Source organism: Dama dama, chromosome 12 (assembly GCF_033118175.1).
Source record: "Dama dama isolate Ldn47 chromosome 12, ASM3311817v1, whole genome shotgun sequence".
Taxonomy (NCBI): domain Eukaryota; kingdom Metazoa; phylum Chordata; class Mammalia; order Artiodactyla; family Cervidae; genus Dama; species Dama dama.
This window is the reverse complement of record NC_083692.1, coordinates 18,315,374-18,335,828: the sequence shown is the minus strand read 5'-3', so window position 1 is coordinate 18,335,828 and position 20,455 is coordinate 18,315,374. Positions and strand designations below refer to the sequence as shown.

At 38.0% G+C, this 20,455-nt stretch overlaps 1 protein-coding gene across 13 annotated transcripts in view; it reads left to right on the top strand.

The window, feature by feature from the left end:
• The window catches only part of LIN52 (lin-52 DREAM MuvB core complex component), a 109,188-nt gene that overhangs the window by 43,183 nt on the left and 45,550 nt on the right, over positions 1 to 20,455 (top strand). For 2 of the 13 annotated variants that reach the window (XM_061156671.1, XM_061156672.1), the window contains exon 6: positions 16,662 to 16,822. The exons of the other annotated variants lie outside the window; for them this stretch is intronic. In XM_061156671.1, the coding sequence (XP_061012654.1) occupies positions 16,662 to 16,792 (131 nt within the window). In that variant the 3' untranslated portion in view covers positions 16,793 to 16,822. The remainder of the gene's footprint in view (positions 1 to 16,661; positions 16,823 to 20,455) is intronic. 13 annotated transcript variants of the gene reach the window in all.

The window sequence follows — 20,455 nt, the reverse complement described above, 5'->3', positions numbered from 1 at the left end:
GAGTGGGACTAGCCAGAGTCTGGATGATGACCTCATCTGCCATGTCTTAATACTCAACTGTTGATGGTTCCTTCTTGATGGCTTGAAGTGGTATGCCTGTGACCATTTGCTGTGAGAGAGGAAGTCTTAAAATAAAGAGGAATTCTACATATTCTTGTCTTCAAAGACCCTTCAGGAATCCTGTAGTGTTTTCTTTGTTATAGCAGTTGTGAAAAGAAACTGAAGTTAAGTGAAGCCGTTTTAAAATAGATGGAGAATCAAACATACACTTTTCTTTTTTATATTTGATATTTGAGCAGATCCCTCAAATATAAAAACTGTCTTTGCATATCCTGAACCTTCTGTGAAACTTTTAAGAGTAGCGGGTGACAGTACAGTTTAACAAAGAGAGGATAAGATGCATAATAAAGCTCAACCTTCAGTCAGCCCATGAGCCCAAATAATATGGAACGTTATCTTGTTGATAACTTTTATCACCTTTAACTTTTCTTACTTCTTCTGCTTGCATTCTTTTGCCATCTTTCTACCAGTAGATGGGAGAGGGAAGATTAAAGGAGATGCTATAGCATGAGATTATTTGGCTTTTTTCTAGAAGCTGTAGGGGAAAAGTATGGTTAGAGAAAACTATGGCTGAAATGAAATTCAAAATTATTTGTGGTTTTAATTCTTTCTCTCTCCTCTTGCCATGATAGGGTTTCTTCTTACTCAACAGGGAGAAACATCTTTGAGTGAGAGGAATAAGCTACTCAGACCCTTTAGTTACTATTAGTGAACTTGCCCTCCTTTAGAACAAGGACCCCCTTTCCACTCATTTTTGTCTTTCCCATCATGCCAAGCCGTGCTCTTCATGGAATAAGCTTGTGAAGTTACATTGTTAACTAATTCTAGTTTGGGAAAACATCTAGTATATGGTTTACTCAGTCCAACTTAACAAACACATGCACAATAACCTAAAATAACTGACCAAGCAAAACTTCCAGTTATCCCCTTAACTTGGTGCTGTGTGCTGTGCTTAGTCGCTCAGTCATGTCTGATTCTGGAAGGCCAGGCCCCTCTGTCCATGGGGATTCTCCAGACAAGAATACTACAGTGGGTTGCCATTCCCTTCTCCAGGGGATCTTTCCCACCCAGGGATCAAACCAGGGTCTTCTGCATTGAAGGTAGATTCTTTACTGTCTGAGCCACCAGGGAAGCCCAAGTTGGTGCTGTAACATCCTAGTTTATGAACGTAAAGAATTGTTTCCTTTAGTGAGTCCAATATTGGAGGTGCTTGACATCCATTTTGCTGTTGACCTTTATTTTTTATCTTTTATCCATTTTGTAGAGTCTGATTATAAACATATTCAGTTTGGACTAAGATAAGGAGCTTCATTCCTATGCCGGCCCAGTTAGTCAAAAGAAGAAGGAGATGTCTAGCTAGGTCTGACCATAGAAATAAGCTTTCTGATAGCTCAGGTTGAAAGGCTTATTATTGCTAACAGTAGCTCCTCCCTGAAAATGTTTAGTTTTATAAGTGTAGAATTCTAGAGTTCTTCCTGGAACTTTGCAGAGGAAGCATTTTTCTCCTGGTTGAAGAGAAAATAGTTTATGGTTGTCTGCTTCTATTTCTGCTGCTGTCAGCTGTCAAGTTTGGTAAAAACAAGGGTTTTAATTAACCAACAATCTCAGTGTTGGAACATAATGACATTAACAAAGAAGAGAGCAACACAAGAAAAGATTACTTGAATATTAAGTTGTATACCTACTGTTCACTGAAAGGGGTCCACAGAAGGGATTGGTAACGTTGTCTTAAATGTTTAGTAACCATAGGCACTGGATGGCACAGGCCAGTGACTGTCTCTCACTTGAAAAAGTGCAGGCATTGTCTTCCTCCCTCTCCTTAGTCAGGAATCCAGGAGTAACCAGGCTTGAAACTAAAGGGAGGGCTGGAGCATGATTGATCTGTTAACTGTTTGTAGAAAGGATACTTCTTAAGGTGACTATCCTCCTGGGTGGTTTACTTTTTAAAGTAAAGATCCCAGACTTCCTTAGAGATGTAGGTTAAAGATAACTTATTTACAAATTAGCAAATAAATGAATATCAATGTCATAAATATATCGGGAAAGAAGCCCCTTTCCACTAGCTTAAGAAGAAATTACATTGTCTTCTTTTCCTCCACTGGTTCATCATGAAAAAATTTTAAGCATCCATGAACTCACCATAGCCATAGATATGGATATCGATGTGTGTATATGTGTGTATGGTTTTTTTTTTCCCCGTCTCCTTGAACTATTTTGAAATAAGTTTCTGACATCAGGCACTTTACCCCTAAATACTTCAGGATACATTTCCTAAGAATAAGGACAGCTTCCTGCATAATAATGCTGTTCTCACATCCAAGAAAAATTAACAATGATTGCAAAATACCTCATATCCTTCCACATTCAGAGTTTCTCAATTGTCTCAAAATTTTGTGTAGCTTTCTTTTTTTAACCAAGATTCAATGAAAGTTAAGGCACTATAAATGCCAATACATTCTTTTTTTTTTTTTTTTTGCCAATACATTCTTGATAGAAGAACATTTAGTGTTAAATTCTGCACACCAGCTTTTTAAATAAATATTTACTAGTTTTTTTTCTATAATGAACATGTATTTACTCAAATGACTATCATTTTCCTCTAGAATATTGAGTTTCAAGTTCTCCCTCTCCATTAAGCCTGCTTTATCCAGCTTCTTTAATCTCTTTCTGGTATTTTCCCCTTCTCCTAGCAGAATTAGCTGTAGAATTGACCTTTTCTCCAATAACTACCTCACTCCACAGTCAGAGTAATATTTTTGAAACACAAATTGACATGGCCTTATTCTCCTGTTCTTGGAATAAAATTTTTTTAAAAAACCAAATCTTTACATTGGTGTTACAGCTCTGCATGGCTTGGCCTTTTTCACACCATGTTCATCTCACATGATTCTTCCCTGTCTGAGGGAAACTCCTAAAGAGGAAAAAGTGAGGTAAGAATTCAAGAAATGCTTCTTGGAAGAGATGAAACTTAAATAGAAGTTACTGGCTAATATTTATAGTATATGGTAAGAAAGAAGACACTTTGGACTGAGAAGCAGTTTGGGGGTGTGAATTGGTTAGAGTACGAGATCTGTGGTTGGAAAAGTGAGGAGGATCTAAATTATGGAAAGCCTGAGGAATCATTTTCAAAAGTCTAGCAGTCACCTCCAGAGAGAATTGAAGGGTGTGGTGATGAGGCTGAGAAACCACCTAGGAAGCTGTTGCATTCAGGAATGCAGTAACTGCTTATAATAGATAGGATGGTGTGAATACAAAGGAGGGGACAGATAAGAGATATTTGTAGGGGGAGAACTAGATATGAAATTGTAATAAAAAACTGGAGAGACATAAGAGTAAAAATGATGTCAAGATTTTAAGCCACTGTGACCAGGAGAATACAATTTAGGGTGGAAATGGGGTATACATTATAAAACTTCAGTTTTGTTTGCCAAAGTGCCATTAAGGCATCACTGAAATGAATAACTTAGCTATCAGGGTTATAGGCTAAAAGATTGTGGATATCAGGTCTATTAGGATGAAGTTCAGCTACATATAACTGAGGCTTCTTTCTTTTTACTCCCCGTTATTAGTGTCCAGCTTCCATCCTATAGGATACCTCATGGTCAAAGATGATTGCTAGAGATCTAGCCATTGGGCCTGCGTTGTAGGCCAGAAGAATGTGAGAAGGGAGAAAGACAGGAACGAGTATCATAAAACTACCTCCTTCCCTCTTAAGCAGCCTTCCTGGAAATCCCACAGAATTTAGTCATTTGAACTGACTGACATGACTAGCTGCAAAAAAAAATGTGCTCTTTTATCCTGGGTTGTAATTTTGCTGGGTAAAAATTGAAAGTGTGAAAGTGTAAGTCGCTCAGCTATGTCGGACTCCACCCCACAGACTATACAGTCCATGAATTCTCCAGGCCAGAATACTGGAGTGGGTAGCCTTTCCCTTCTCCAGGGGATCTTCCCAACCCAGGGATCGAACCCAGGTCTCCACACTGCAGGCGGATTCTTTACCAGCTGAGCCACCAGGGAAGCCCAAGAATACTGGAGTGGGTAGCCCATCCCTTCTCTAGCAGATCTTCCCGACCCAGGAATCGAACTGGGGTCTCCTGAATTGCAGGCAGATTCAAAGTAAGAATTGGGGTTCTTTTAATAAGAAGGAAAGGGAGAAGAAGTATTGGGATAAGCAACCAACATTCTCTGCCACAGGGAGCAAGAGACCTGTGGAAGAGCGATGATTGGTCAGTAGATGTAGAAGAATGGGAGGTGATGGTTATATAGAAAAAGTTCAGAATCACTTTTTTTGTATGGATGGATGTTATTCTGTGAATTGGACTTCATTCTTATAATTTGTTGATTATCTTGTGTGAATTATAATCAAAGTGTAGGGAGTGATTCTGTTTTCTTTATTGTATGTTTGATATTCTAGAAATGAGTGAACGCATGCCCAGCAAGTCTTTTTAAGAGATCTTGCAGACCTTTTTGTCTTTCTGAGAGGTGGTTTCCAAGGAAGTAACTAGAAGATCTCAACTTTTCTTTAATCTTTTGGAGGGAAATCACTCAAGAAATGGTCAGCATTTAATATTGACCATTTTTTAGTAGTCAGCTTTTAATATTTATGTGCACTCAGCAGGTTCTGAGTGGATATTTCTAGTTATGAAGAGAAACACTTTCCATATATTTACCAGGATTCTAAGATACAAAAAAAAAGATTGTTCAAGTAAAATTTTGTTTTATACAGTTAACCTGGATTAGGGAATCCAAGGGCTAATTGCTATTTTCACTGTGTCTCACATAGCCTTGATTATAATAGGCTATCATTATTTATTGAATGAATGAATGAATTATTTCTAAAGCTTGATTATGTAGGTTCTGGTGATATTACTGTTTAACATAATAGAATTTGCTTTATAGCCAGTAAAAAAAAAACCTATAATACCCTTTACTAATACATTACATAGTTAATGTAATATAATTATTATAACTAATGCAATATTCATATAATAAGATATTTTCATAATGACTATATTGCTAGTTTAAAAAATAATCTTAACTCCTAAGAATACTTTTTGGCAAAATACATAAATAGGTTCATTTAGAAGCCTTTTTTGAAAACTTGGCCCCAAAGGCCAGATAAAGCTATTAGACTTATGCTGCTTAAGATGGTAAAAATTAGCATTTTCACTCTTCGTGTTCAGAGACAACTCCTTGCTTTCCTTGCAGCACTGTCAGCTGCGGAGTGTGCGTGATTTGGGCCCACTTCTGGTGCCTGGGTTCTCATCCTCTCGGTGGCGTCAGTGTTAAGGCAGCCTTCTTTACCTCCTCGATCCATATTAAACCTGTCTTGGGAAGAGTCTGTTTATTGGATAATATAGCTACACTGGGGCTCTATGACAGTATCTTTTGCTGCCTCATTAACTCCGAAGCATTAGAACAAGATAAAAATGCCCTAAAGCCTCTTATCTGATGTCTGGTGTAACCTGCTGAGAGCGGGGTGCCATTAGTTTATGTTAGAAATCAAATGGCCCTCTCCAGTGCGGGAAGTACTGATTAAACCTGAAGTGTCCCTGGAGGACTCTACAGCTGTCACAAGGGTGGTGGCTGTCCCTCACCAAAAGGGAAATCTGGGCCAGAGGTCCCAGTGGGGTGGTGCTTTAAGTACGCGCACGTGGCTGCCCCAGCTGTTCTGCTTTGCCTAATGAATTGTTTTACAAGAAGAGGCTGGGTATTGTCATCACAAGCTGCCTTCCTTAGGGACTGGAGCAGGCCAAATAATAAGTAATGTTAGTGATGGTAATTGAAATGTGATGATTCTCCTGGGATCTTGATAGCCTAGAGCTGGTTGGCACTTGTGGATTGTCTTGTCCTACCAAGGCCCTATAGGGAGTGTGCCTTTTTTGTTTTTTGTTTTTTTTTCCCAATTTCATAATAATGTTGTGATTTTTTTTTTTCCTTCTCCTTCCCACTATAAAAGTTTACTGACCAAGGCAATCTTGGGAATGTTGTAGTGGCTTTAGGTAAAAAAGGAACAGCTTTGACTTTTTCATTCAAATTATCAACACTCCAGTAGTAAAGAAGTCTTTTGGGGAAGCACTGTAGAGATCTCACCAGACTTTTAAAAAAAACATTTTAAACTTATACAAGTAATTCAAGCTCTTGATTAAAAAAATTTTTTTTTCATAGTATGGAAGGATATGAAAGTGTTAGTCACTCAGTCGTGTCTGACTCTTTGTGACCCCATGGACTGCAGCCAACCAAGCTCCTCTGTCCATGGAATTCTTCAGGCAATACTGGAGTGGGTTGCTATTTCCTTCTCCAGGGAGGATATGAAGTGAAAAGTAAAGACCTTACCTGCTGAACTTTTCAAGGCAACCATCAATGGTTTCTCCATGAACATTTCCAGACATTTCTGTGTATTAATGAAGTTTATGTATGTTCCCCCACACAGATGAGATCATAATACATATACATGTTTTGTAACTTGTTTTTTCCTCCTCACAATTATCTTGGATATCTTTCCACAGCAGTACAGATAGATCTACCTCATTGTTTCTCAGTTGTTTCATGGAATTTCATAGTGTGGGTATACCTATACTATGCTCTTTTGTTAAAAAAAATTTTGTTTTATTTTTGGCTGTGCTGGGGCTTTGTTGCTATGCCAGCTTTTCTCTGGTTGAGGCGAGCAGGGGCTACTCTAGTGGCAGCGCACAGACTTCTCGTTGTAGTAGCTTCTCGTTGTAGTAGCTTCTCGTTGTGGAGCATGAGCTGTAGGGTGCATGGGCTTAGTAGTTGTGGTGCTGGGGGTTAGTTGCCCCACGGCATGTAGAATCGTCCCACACCAGGGATCCAACCCTTGTCCCCCACGTTGACAGATGGATTCTTAATCACTGGACCCCAGGGAAGTTCCAATGCTAGACTCTTTGTAGACAGTTTGACTTGGACCTATGAGTGAATACTTACCCAGCCAATTGGTTGCATTTACTGATTTGTGTTCCATGGTTCAACCTATGATTTTACATGAAGTGATTACTCCTCTTCAGGAATGTTGCTTTTACTTCCAAGACTGTTTTAAAATAGAAAATATCAGAGGCCAAACTTTTTTGGAGGAATGGTGTGAGTCTAGTCATGGATCATCAGCTGGACATAATGTAGTGATTTGCACCCTGCTGTGTGTTTTAAATTCTTTGCTTAGTTTAATGAGACGTGTTCTGTCCCAGATAGGTGGGGAAAACAAATAGCCTTTAGTGGATGTTGTCTAAGGCATTGACTGGAGGCTTCCTCTGAAGTTGAATGAGTATTTTCTCCCCTAATTTTCTACCTCACAAGTTCCAAGAATCAAGTTATGAATGCAGTAATGGACTTGGAAAATGTTTTGTCAGCACGTGAAAATGAGGACTTAGGTTTCTTGTGTAACAGCTTGGCTAACAAAGGAAGTTTGTGCCTCATGAACTTTAGGGCCCTTGCTGGGAGTGGCAGTGTGATGAATGAAGCAAAGCAATTTTCTAGGAGCATTTCAGGGCAGTGATGGGAGAAACCAGTTGTCTTCCTAGGCTAACAGAAACTTAATTTTAGTTACATCCATCTTCAATAGGATCTATGCAAATTGAGTGGTAAAAATTTTCATTTCCATCAAAAGTAGGAACATTGTAGGTCTTTTTAACTCAAAGCTCTTTAGATTAATTCTCTCAACACTTCAAAGTTCTGATTTGCCCAAGTATGGAAGAGATGTCATTCTAATAAATTGTGAAGTGCCAACGAGTTTTGTTTCAAATTTCTTACACCATATTTTTCCTCCTTGATGTTAGTCATTTGAATTGTTATACAGTGCTTAATACTTGGAGGCCATTATTAGTAACAATTACTGTTGATATACAACTTACTTATTGTCCAAGTCTTCTTCAGTAGATTCTTGGGAGACATAGGTATCCAGTGATTTCTGGGGCTCTTGGGTGCTGTTTGGAGATCCTCTAGACTTGTGCTGCTCAAAATGGTAGCCACTAGCTGCATGTGACTGTTTAAAGTTAAATTAATTAAAGTTAAACAAAATTTAGAATATAACTCCTCAGTTGCACTCCTCAGTAAATGCACTTGGTAGGCACCTGCAGCTCATATCTACCCCTTTGGATGGCACAGACATAGAGCAGTTGCATCCAGTGGCAGTACTCTAAATGTTGACTAACTGTGTATTCCCTGTGAACCGAGAATCATTTTTACATTTTTAAAGAGTTATAAAAATAAAACAAAAACTGGTAGAGTATGAGACAGAGACTGAATGTGACCCACAAAACCTAACATATTAACTGTCTAGCCCTTTACATGAAAAGTTCGCTGACATTTGAACCCGTGTCCACTTCTCTTGATAACGTTTCAGTTTTCTGATCAAGTTAGATTAGGGGTTTCCCCAAGGCACCAGATGATTGTGAATCTGTTGAGCAAATTAGGCAAGTTTGGAAGAGAGTTTCTTAGAGACAGAACACAAGTGAGATGAGATTCGAACTAGGTAAAATTCTTTGTACTATAAATGACCAACTTGCAACAAACAGCTTTGTGAATAATACCTACAGTGTAACAGAACATCATTCTGATTTTATACACTATTTTGTGTCTTTTAAGTACTGTGTTCTCTTATCTTACTCTGAAAGAAATAGAATGAATAGGAATACATTTCAGCGGATGTGTTTGACCTTTCAACAAAGAATTTACCATGAAGATTTTTAACTATTCAGTTTATCTTTGACTGTCAAATTATTTCAGTCAATTTCTCCTAGGAAAAATGTAGCAAAAAGATGCTTCTGCTGGTTTTTCTCAACATCTGAGAGAATCTTCCCTTGCCAAATGTCACTCTAACAATTTCTCATTAAATATAAAGCTTATGAAATCTGCCTGTAAAATGAGCATCTGGTATTTCTGTGGTAAATTAGAGTCAAATTATTGCTTTCAGGGTAGGACCTTGACACTCATGGAGGAACTTTATGAATTCCCAAGTTTTTGATAACCTTATAGCATATCATTTTTGCTGTAAAATGCAGTAAGATATGGTTGAAAAAAATTCACTTTACCCCTTTAGGCTTTTCATGTGAACTATTACATAATTAGAAGTAATTCTTCCACTAAAACAAATGCTATGCTACAGTATATTGAATTATTAGCAGAAGGATTAATTTGGATTTGTCTGAATCTTCATATTCAAAGTAGTGATACCAGATTATTATAGACTGTATGGTGAGATCATAAAATGTATTGAACTACAGAAAGAGTCATGTTTCAGCATTAGCTTTGGAGAAAAAGGATGTAAGAGACATAATTGTAAGATGGTATTATGAGGGGGAACCTTCCTGAAGTGATAGCTTTTTTCTAAAGAACACTATGAGTGGTAGCTGTTTATTGCTTTTATTCCCTGGTACAGAATCAGTGCAAATTTTATTACCTAAAGCTTTATTCACTGATCATAACTTGTTTTGATGTCAATTAGCAGTTTTCCATATTAGAACTTTGATTAAATTTATGAACGCTCCCCTCCCAGATTTCTTCTAAATCTTCGATGTCATCCTCTTTGTCATTCTTTGCAAAATCATCTCTAAGTCTTCTTGCTCTTCTAATTCTTTCATGTCACTTTTATGTGTGCCCGCCAGACCTTTACCACCCTCTTGTCTTGTCAACATTAATGCTATACTCTTTATTACCTGTGACAATAATCTCCTTGAAGTCATACACTGCCTTCTTTCATAAGGCACACGAATAAACATTTACCCTTTTGGATCACCCAGTCTCCAGTAAGAGATTCCATAATATTTCTTACATAATCAAGGATGTACCTCTTCTAAAGCTGGAAGTTACCAAATTTGAGATCTTTGTTCACAGCACTTTATGATGCCAGTGAAAGTATAGCAAAGTCATATACTTTGAGCTTGTGTTTTACACTCCGCTTGAAAAGTCAGAAGCATTAAGTGGAAGAAGCATCACCTTGACTTAGTAGTTGCAAACTATAGTCATTAAGGACAACCTTGCACATTGTCCATGATGGGGAGAACTGAAATTCCAGCTTTTTAGAAATTAGATACTTCTGTTTCTGGCATAAGGTATTTATAAAACAAGTTCAAAAAAAACATTGCCCTGTATCTGAGGTTTTTTTATTAGCATATCAATATTTGGAAGGGAGTTCTTTCTATGTCCGGAGGCTTTCATATTAATAGGGCAAACATAATTTTTCCATAAAGTCTGCACAGTTACTACCCAGTAGATAAGTCAGCCTGAACTTAAACTCCGTAAACTCTATAAGGATATGTGAGCATCTGAGTTTTTCACCACTCAGTTCCCAACACTTATATAATTTGGACATGACAAATATCTAATTGTCTAATAGGAGCTTACCTTTCTTCTGTCATGATTTATGTTTATAAAGGCATTTTCTTTTTGTGTAAGTCAATTTTATCTATGTTCAACAATTTCTTATTATGGCTTACTAATCCTTCCTGTTTATGAACCCTTTACATTTCTCCTAAATCACATTGTGGTCATGAGTTCCATTTTCCAGTATCATTCTCAGTGCCTTATCAGCTTTCATTAAAGTTCTTTTTTCCTGTCTCTCTGTACTGAAGAATGTTTTGATAAAAGCTGGTGTACTTTCTGTTAACATTACTCTACGCCTCTGGATATATGATGGAACTATTCATTTCACAGATCCAAGCCAGCCCCACGAGAAGTATTCCATCCATCCTTTATTCCAAATTTGTGGAAGCTTTTTAGTCCTTTCTAGTTTCCAATAGTGTTAGTTTTATTATGTAAACAAGTACTTCTAGGGAATGTCAGAGTCACGGTGAGATGAAGGTGGTGCTAGGCTCACTCAGTAGCTGAATGACTGCTCCTTCAGTGTGTTGAGAGTAGTTTCTCAACAAAATTGCAAGTAAACACCAGTGTTATATTGACTTTCATGCTTTCATGGTTGAAATCTCACAGATATTAAAAGACTTGAATTTAGTTACTACAACTTATACATTTATGAGTTGTTCAGAATAACTTTTCATTCTGAGCACCAAAGAATTGATGCTTTTGAACTGTGGTGTTGGAGAAGACTCTTGAGAGTCCCTTGGACTGCAAGGAGATCCAACCAGTCCATCCTAAAGGAGATCAGTCCTGGGTGTTCATTGGAGGGGCTGGTGTTGAAGCTGAAAGTCCAAAACTTTGGCCACCTGATGTGGAGAGCTGACTCGTTTGAAAAAAAAACCCTGATGCTGGGAAAAATTGAGGGCAGGAGGAGAAGGGGGCAACAGAGGACGAGATGGTTGTATGGCATCACTGACACAATGGACATGGGTTTGGGTGGACTCTGGGAGTTGGTGATGGACAGGGAGGCCTGGCATGGGGTCGCAAAGAGTCGGATACGACTGAGTGACTGAACTGAACTAAACAGAATAACTTGTTTTCCTCTTTAAGTATAAAGTATAGAAAAATTCAGGTTTTTTTGTAATGGCATTATTTAGCCTTGGGTTTAAGGTAGCAGTCTCATTTTCTCTGGAATTTTTGTGGCACAGTTAGAAGGAAATAAATGGTTTTTGGCCACAGATGAGATCTAATGATTATTTTCTTTAGTTAAGAATTCTACCATTAGAAATTACATTGGATTCTGTTTTCATTGTTCAGCACCATTGTGTAAATTGAGTGTATGCCAGTATAGGTTGTTCCCACCTACATTAGCTTCGGTGTTAGGTGAGTGTAAGCGGAGAGGAGATCTCGTTATATTCCAGTTTGCCTGGTTAACCTTGTGAGGATTATGGATCCTTCCATATAGGAACTACCCCTTTACTTTATTTAGGTCAAGAATGAAGCTGGTTTTGCAGAAATTAACAAGTAAATCTTAAAAGTCACGTGGAAGTACAAGAGACCCAGAAGAGCTAAATAATCTTGAAAAAGAACAAAAGTGAAGTCTCACACTTCCCAGTCTCAAAACTTAGTACAGAACTACAAATAATCAAGAGGTACTGGCATGAGGTTAGCTATACAGATCAATGGAATGGAACTGAAAGTCCAGAAATAAATCCTCACATTTAAAGTCAGTTTTTGACAAAGGTGCCAGATCATTCAGTGGGGAAAACTACATGGTCTGTTTAACAAATGGTGCTGAAAAAATGGGATATCCACATGCAAAAACCCCAAATTAAACCCCCTGCCTTACACCATATACAAATGTTAATTCAAAATGGATTATAGACCTAAACGTAAGAGCTAAAACTATAGTACTCTTAGAAGAAAACTTAGGCATAAATCTTTATTGCCTTAGACTAGGCAGTATTTCTTAGATGTGATACCAAAAGCATAAACAGAAAAAGAAAATAATAAATTGGAGTTTTATGTCTCAAAGATACCATCAAGAAAGTAAAAAGACAGCCCCCAGAATGAGAGAAGACTTCTGCGAATCATTTCTGTGTTGTTTGACATCCAGAGTATATAAAAGGCTTCTTACAGCTCCAACAGTCGAAGACAGTCCCATCTTTAAAGTGCGCAAAGGATTTAATAGATATTTCTCCAAAGAAGATACACAAGTGGCCAATAAGCAGATGCAAAAATGCTAAATACCATTAATCATTAGGGAAATGCAAATCATAACCATGAGATAGTACTTCACACCCACTAAGATGACTATCATAAAAAGATGGACAGTAACACATATTGGTGAGGATGTGGAAAAATTGGAACCCTTTTGTGTTGTTGGTGAGGCTATAATAATTGTTCAGCCATAATGGAAAACAGTATGGTGGTTCCTAAAAAAAAGTAAAAATAGAATTAACTGCATGACCCAGCAATTCCAATTCTGGTCACATACCCCAAAGAATTGAAAGCAAGGACTGGAAGAGATATTTGTACATGCATGTTCATAGCAGCATAATTTGTAATTGCCAAAACATGGGAACAACCTGAGTGTCTATTGATGGATGAATGGATAAACAAAATGTGGTGTATTCATAGAGTGGAATATTATTTAGCCTTTAAAAGGAAGGAAATTTTGATACATACTACAACACAGTTGAGCTTGAGGACATGCTAAGTGAGATAAGTGAGTCACAAAAAGAAAAATATGTGCGATTCTACTTATATAAGGTGCCCACTTATGTGAAAACAAAACAAAATATAAACTCCTTTCAAGGTGCTGATTAATCTGATTAGGATGGCAAGACAAATGTGTACAAGAAAGCATGTAGTAAGTGCCACTTTCATACCACAGGAGTTCAGAAGTGAGAGATCATAGCGGACTGGAGGTGGTTGAGTAGAGTCTTATTTAGAAAGTGACAGAGTAGTCAGATTCATAGAGACAGAAAGTAGAACTGTGATTTCCAGGAGCTGGAGGAGGGTAGAATGGGAGGTTATTATTTAGATGGGGATTTAATTAAATGTAATTTATTCAGTTTTACTTGATGAAAAAGGTCTGGACATTGGTTGAACAATAGCATGAATATACTTATTGCCACTGAAATGTAAAAATGGTTAGGATAGTAAAATGTATGTCATCAGTATTTTACCACAATTGAAGGAAGGGTGAATTTTATGGTATGTAGATTGTATATCAATTTTAAAATGAATTGTATGAAAAAAAAGAAGAAAACACAGAAATGAAACCAGTCGAGGAAGCCCAAAAGGATGTGAAGTCCATTTCAGGCCTACTCCTAACTGAATGGTCTTTTTTGATGTGTTGTTGGTCTTTAAACAACACAGGTTCAAACTATGTGAGTCTACTTACACTGTCAGTTAGTTTGTTTTCAGTAAATAAGTACTACAGTACTACATACCCTGTAAGGGCTTCCCGGGTGGCACTAGTGGTAAGAAACCCTCTTACCAATGCAGGAGACTCAAGAGATGTAGGTTCGATCCCTGGGTCTGGAAGATCTCCTGGAAAAGGGAATGGCAACCCACTCCAATATTCTTGCCTGGGAAATCCCATGGACAGAGGAGCCTGGTGGGCTGCAGTCCATGGGGTCATGAAAAAGAGTTGGACACGACTGAGCACGCACACTGTATAGTGCTGCATAACCCATAGCTGGTTGAATGCAGATACGAAACTGTAGATACTGACGGCCGGATGTGAAGTTATACACGGGTTTTTGACCCTAACCCCTACATTGTTCAAAGTTCAACTGCATCTTGATTTTGTATTCCACTTTCTTCAATTCATCAATGAATCATGCCTCTACTCTTACCTTCATTCTTTCCCAAAGTAGATTTGAAATATCCTGATCATACTTGGTACTGCTTTTAATGCCATGACCCTACCAAGGGTTCACATCTATTTCTTAGGATTTAGATATTATGGTAATAAACTGTGACCAGCTGAGGAAAGCAGTGTTCTCGAGTTTGGTTCTCAAAAACAAAGCATAAACTCCTTTCAAGGTGCTTATAATCTGATTAGGATGGCAAGGCATATGTGTACAAGAGAGCATGCACTAAGTGCCTCTTGAGTACCACAGGAATTCAAAAATGAGAGACCATAGTGGGCTGAAGGTGGTTGGATAGAGTCTTTTTTTAAAAAAATGACATTTAAACTGGAGTGAAAGAAACACTGTATTTCATCTTTGGCAAATTGGTTTCCTTCTCACTGTGAGATTTCATGTAAAATGTAGCATTCCATGCAGCAGTTACTGTTTGATTAACCTACACAGATCCTTTTTTCTCATATCCTTTCCCTTGCTTGCAGTGTGCTGGTATAGTGAAAAGGCATCAAGGACAGGGAAGCCTGGAGTGCTGCAGTCCACCGGGTTGCACAGAGTCAGACACGACTTAGCAACTGAACAACAAAATATTTGCCTTATTTTATTTGTCCAGTAGTCAGTTAGGGAGACAGAATAACTTACATTATAATTTGGCCACCAAACCATGTAGGCAGCCTCTCTGGGTTTACCCGGTTAAGCCTGTGAAGTGGCAACAAAGAGAGATAGGAAAGTAGTCGCCGTCAGGCATTTCTGGAGTGAGCTGAGTTTGACCTGTACCTAGGCAATGATCTTGATTATTTCTGCTTTCTATACTGAATGGATTTACTACCCATCAGAGTCTCAAAGATCCTTCATTTTTCAAAAAATACTGATTTTTTTCCCTTTTTTAAAAAGTCTACATGTTAAATGTTAACCTCCTTGTGACATGCAGTGGTGAATTCTGAATTTTCATTAGGCACAGCTCATTTTGAAGCCCCGAAGCAGTTGGTTACTATTGCAGCTAATTCTTCTTTACATAAACAAACAGGAGTCCTTCAAGAAGATTAGCCAGAGCAGTTTTAAAAACGCACAGCAGCACTGATGTGCGTCAGCTCTGGTTTGGCAGACTGTGACCAGGGCTCTGCAGTGTTTTATTACCCTCAGCTACATGAGGACACATCCGTATAGCGCCACTTTTGTAGCAGATATTTTTATAACTCTACAAAATGATTAGACTGACGTAGAGCAATTCTCTAAATTCATAGGTATTAAAATATTCTGGCAGCTGTCTCCTTTTTGCCTTTTAGTTGAGACATCATGATGAGATAAGGCTGCACCAGGACTGATCAGTACATGAATGAAGTTAGGCATGGGATTCTTACATTATTGACAAGTCTTTGTCACTATAAATAGGGTAAATCTTGGAGGAGGGATTCCCATTATAGTAATTCCAGTTCAATTCCAGTAATATCATTAGGTTTTTGTTGTTGTTCTTTTGTTTTCTGAAACCTCTTTACTTCAAAATGCATTCCGTATAATCTGATAGGAAGGGAAAATGTGTGAATTCTAACTAAGACAACTTAGCTGTGCTCAGAAACATACAATATTTGTATCTGGGAGTTTGAGGTATTGATTAGAGTTCAGAGAGTGTTAGGAGAACCTGGGTGGGAGAAACCTGCTGATAAATTGGTATTGGAGTACAGTGACATGGGAGACAGACTCTTCTGTTCTCAAAATAGGCTTCTAGGGATCCTGAACTATAGGTCATAGTCTTCCAAGGGAAATTGAGAGTCTGGGAAGGTCTCAGATTATGAGTTCAGCAACTCTGACCTCCCTTCCCTAAAGTACTCTCTACTTGCTTCCAAGTGTCTCAGATTCTTGTAAATGGGGACAGTTTACAATTGAAAGATTGGCCCTTTGCTGAGAAATGTGTGAGACTTTAAATGGCATGTGGTTATCAGTACAATATTTTGGAAAGCTGTTAGGCGGTATCTATTAAGGCTGATTATACTTAACAGCCTATAACTTAATAATTCCAGTGCTAGATATATACCCCAGAAATTGTATAACAAAAGATGCATACAAAAATACTCAGAATGATTCATAATAGACCCAAACTAGAACAGTCCAAAAATTCTGTGATGATAGAATCAGTAGATAAATTATGGTATATTTCTAGGATACTGTGTGCTGTATGTGCTTAGTCGCTCAGTTGTGTCTGATTCATTGTGACCCAATGGACTGTATCCCGCCAGGCTCCTCTGTCCATGGGGATTCTCCAGGCAAGAATACTGGAGTGGGTTGCCATGCCCTCCTCCATGGGATCTTTCCAACCCAGGGATCGAACCCAGGTCTCCCACATTGCAGGCTGATTCTTTACCATCTGAGCCACCGGGGAAGCCCAGGAATACTGGAATGAATAGTCTATCCTTTCTCCAGGGGAACTTCCTGACCCAGGAATCAATATGGGATCTCCTGCATTTCGGGCAGATTCTTTACCAGCTGAGCTACCACAGAAGCCGTGTAGGATACTACACAGTTTTGAAAATGAACGAACTATCGCTGTATGAAGCAACATGAATGAGTCTCAAAAACTTCAGGTCAGTTCAGTCACATCTGACTCTTTGCGACCCCATGGACCACAGCATGCCAGGCTTCCCTGTCCATCACCAACTCCCGGAGTCTACTCAAACTCATCTCCATTGAGTCAGTGATGCCATCCAACCATCTCATCCTCTTTCGTCCCCTTCTCCTCCTGTCCTCAATCTTTCCCAGCATCAGAGTCTTTTCAAATAAGTCAGCTGTTCGCATCAGGTGGCCAAAGTATTGGAGTTTCAGCTTTAACATCAGTCCTTCCAATGAACATTCAGGACTGATCTCCTTTAGGATGGACTGGTTGGATCTCCTTGCAGTCCAAGGGACTCTCAAGAGTCTTCTCCAACACCACAGTTCAAAAGCATCAATTATTCGGCACTCAGCTTTTTATATTATGAAAAAAAATTTTTTTATAGTCCAGCTCTCACATCTAAACATGACTACTGGAAAAACCATACACTTGACTAGAAGGACCTTTGTTGACAAAGTAATGTCTCTGCTTTTTAACATGCTGTCTAGGTTGGTCATAACTTTCCTTCCAAGAAGGAAGCGTCTTTTATTTTTTTATTTTTTTTTTTTGGAAGCGTCTTTTAATTTCATGGCTGTAATCACCATCTGCAGTGATTTTGGAGCCTGAAAAAATAAAGTCAACCACTGTTTTTACTGTTTCCCCATCTATTTGCCATGAAGTGATGGGACCGGATGCCATGATCTTAGTTTTCTGAATGTTGAGTTTTAAGCCAGCTTTTTCACTCTCCTCTTTCACTTTCATTAAGAGGCTCTTTAATTCTTCTTTGCTTTCTGCCATAAGGGTGATGTCATCTGCATATCTGAGGTTATTGATATTTCTCCCGGCAATCTTGATTCCAGCTTGTGCTTCATCCAGTCCAGCATTTCGCATGATGTACTCTGCATATTAAGTTAAATAAGCAGGGTGATGATATACAACCTTGACGTACTCCTTTTCCTATTTGGAACCAGTCTGTTGTTCCATGTCCAGTTCTAACTGTTGCTTCCTGACCTGCCTACAGATTTCTTAAGAGGCAGGTCAGGTGGTCTGGTATTCCCATCTCTTGAAGAATTTTCCACAGTTTGTTATGATACACAGAGTCAAAGGCTTTGGCATAGTCGATAAAGCAGAAGTAGATGTTCTTCTGGAACTCTCTTGCTTTTTCGATAATCCAGCGGATGTTGGCAATTTGATCTCTTGTTCCTGTGCCTTTTCTAAAACCAGCTTGAACATCTGGAAGTTCATGGTTCACGTATTGCTGAAGCCTTGCTTGGAGAATCTTGAGCATTACTTCACTAGCATGTGAGATGAGTACAATTGTGCAGTAGTTTGAGCATTCTTTGGCATCAGAAACTTAACCTTGAGTAAATAAAACTAGACACAAAACAATATATATTATACTATATCATTTATATAAAGTTCAAAAACAAGCAAAGATAATTAATGGCGATATAAATAAAAATAATGGTTGCATTTGGGGTATAGTGGTGGCTGGAATGGGCTTGAGGAGAGAGTCTTCTGGGGTGCTGGCAATAGTTCTCTATATATTCATAGATGTTTGTGGTTCCTACACAGATGTGTTCATTTTGTGAAATTCCTCATATGTATACTCTTTTAAGATTTGTTCTTTTTTCTATGTATATGTTATGCTTAAATTTTCTTAATTTAAAATTAGTGGGTAAGATAAAAATTGAAACTAATTCACTCAAGTCTTATTGCCAGTCTATCCTTAAATGGAAATGACAGCTCTCACAGCCTTTCATATGGGTTCATATGGGAAGCTCATGAAAGAGTATCAAGCATTCGTAGTTTTCCAGTCAGGTAGGAAAAAGGATGTTGAAGAGGAAGGGAACCAACCCCCCAAATTTCAAAGTATTGCTTAGAGCAGGCCTTATATATTGGATGAGAGTAATAGAAATTGTTTCCTGGGGTATCTTTGTCAGGGTAGCCGTGAATGTATACAACTTTATATGCCTTAAAAGTTTACTTTTAACATAAACATCCTTAGTATTAAAATTTTTTGGTCCCATAGAGCCATTAAATTAGGTATCACTGTAATAGAGAATGGTGATGAATGTGGTTCAGTAGATGGCAGTGTTCCCTTTAAAGTTTTTTGTTAAAATGTGCGTACATAGGGGATAACTCCTGGAAACTTTTTTAGTAGGACTGATAAAGGGTCACATGTTGGGACAAATATCAGAAAGAACATTTTAATATTTTTTCTATATGTGTTTCATGTATTACTATTTTGAATGAAAACAACATTTAGAGTCCACAAATCTAGAAGACATATTTTCCCACCATTCTTGCAAGCAAGAAGGATAGCTTGCAATAAGACGTTACTTAATATACTAATTCTTTTTTTGGGTGATAAAGGACAGAATATTTAGAAAGGATTTGAGCATGTCTTTGTTCTGTCTTATATTTGGAAATGTGTATATGTCAGGAGTGAGATAACAAACTGCTTTGGACAAAGATGTCAGTGAAATTTATTGGTGAGGAAATTAGGTTGTACATGAGCATAAATTAAAAGAAAAATTAAAGTGATTGACCAGTCTGTTTGTGTTGATAATTTAATACAAATAGAATGCTATTTGAGTAGTTCTTTTTTCATTTTGAGATTTCCTTAACGTTGTAGGGCCTGAAGAAAGCATCGGAGTTTAGGAAATCTTGTGACATTGCAGGGGGTTTTGTTGTAAGGAATTTGACATGGGTTAGAGTGATATGCCAGAGAAATCAGAGTTATCTGCCGGAGGACAAAACATGCCTGTGGTGTAGAATGGGAGACCATTTGGAGTCAGAAGTATTCAAGTCTTGGCTTTGCTTGTATTAACTATTGACCTTGAGTGAATCACTTACCTGCCTAATTTTTCCTTTTTCTCATCTGTGCCATATACGTGATGAATAGCTGCTTTGCCTTCCATATAGGTTGTTAAGTGGTTCAAGTAGGAGCATTGATTTTCCATGGGTGCTGTATTAATGGATTCAACAGATGGGTTGTTTTTAGATTCTTCAGTTAACTTTTTGTTTTCTCAGGTTTTCTGCCTATAGTCATCAGGTACCTACTGAGGAACATTGATAATCATAGTTTCAACAGGTATATAAATACCTAATAATAGATACTATGCTAAATGCTTTAAGTGCATAGTTTCCAAAGCCTGACAACTGGACTTGAGTTAGTTGGACCATGACCTCATTTTGTAGTCCACAAATATCTAGGATAGCCCGAGAGCTGTGACTCAAATTCTCTGACTCTGTAGCAGTTCTTACAAGCATGCCTGCCATGATGCATTTTTTGCTTTTCTCCAAGTATGATAGAAGTCTCAGTCATACATAGTATTTTTATGTATTGGACAGTTCAAATAAAGACATTGGACCTTTAAAGAAAATTTTATTATGTTTCACTTTAGAATTATTAACAGAATCCTATTGCATACGATTGTTTATTTGAGAGTGGGGAGAGCTAGTGCTTCTGACTTGACCTTGTGTTTCATCTCTAGCCAAACCACATGCAAGTCATTTCTTGATGATTCAAACTCAAGGAGAAGAACATCAACACAATCTGAAGAGTGTTAATGTTGACTTGAGGGTATATTGATTTTCTTTACAAATAGTCCTCCTAAGTATA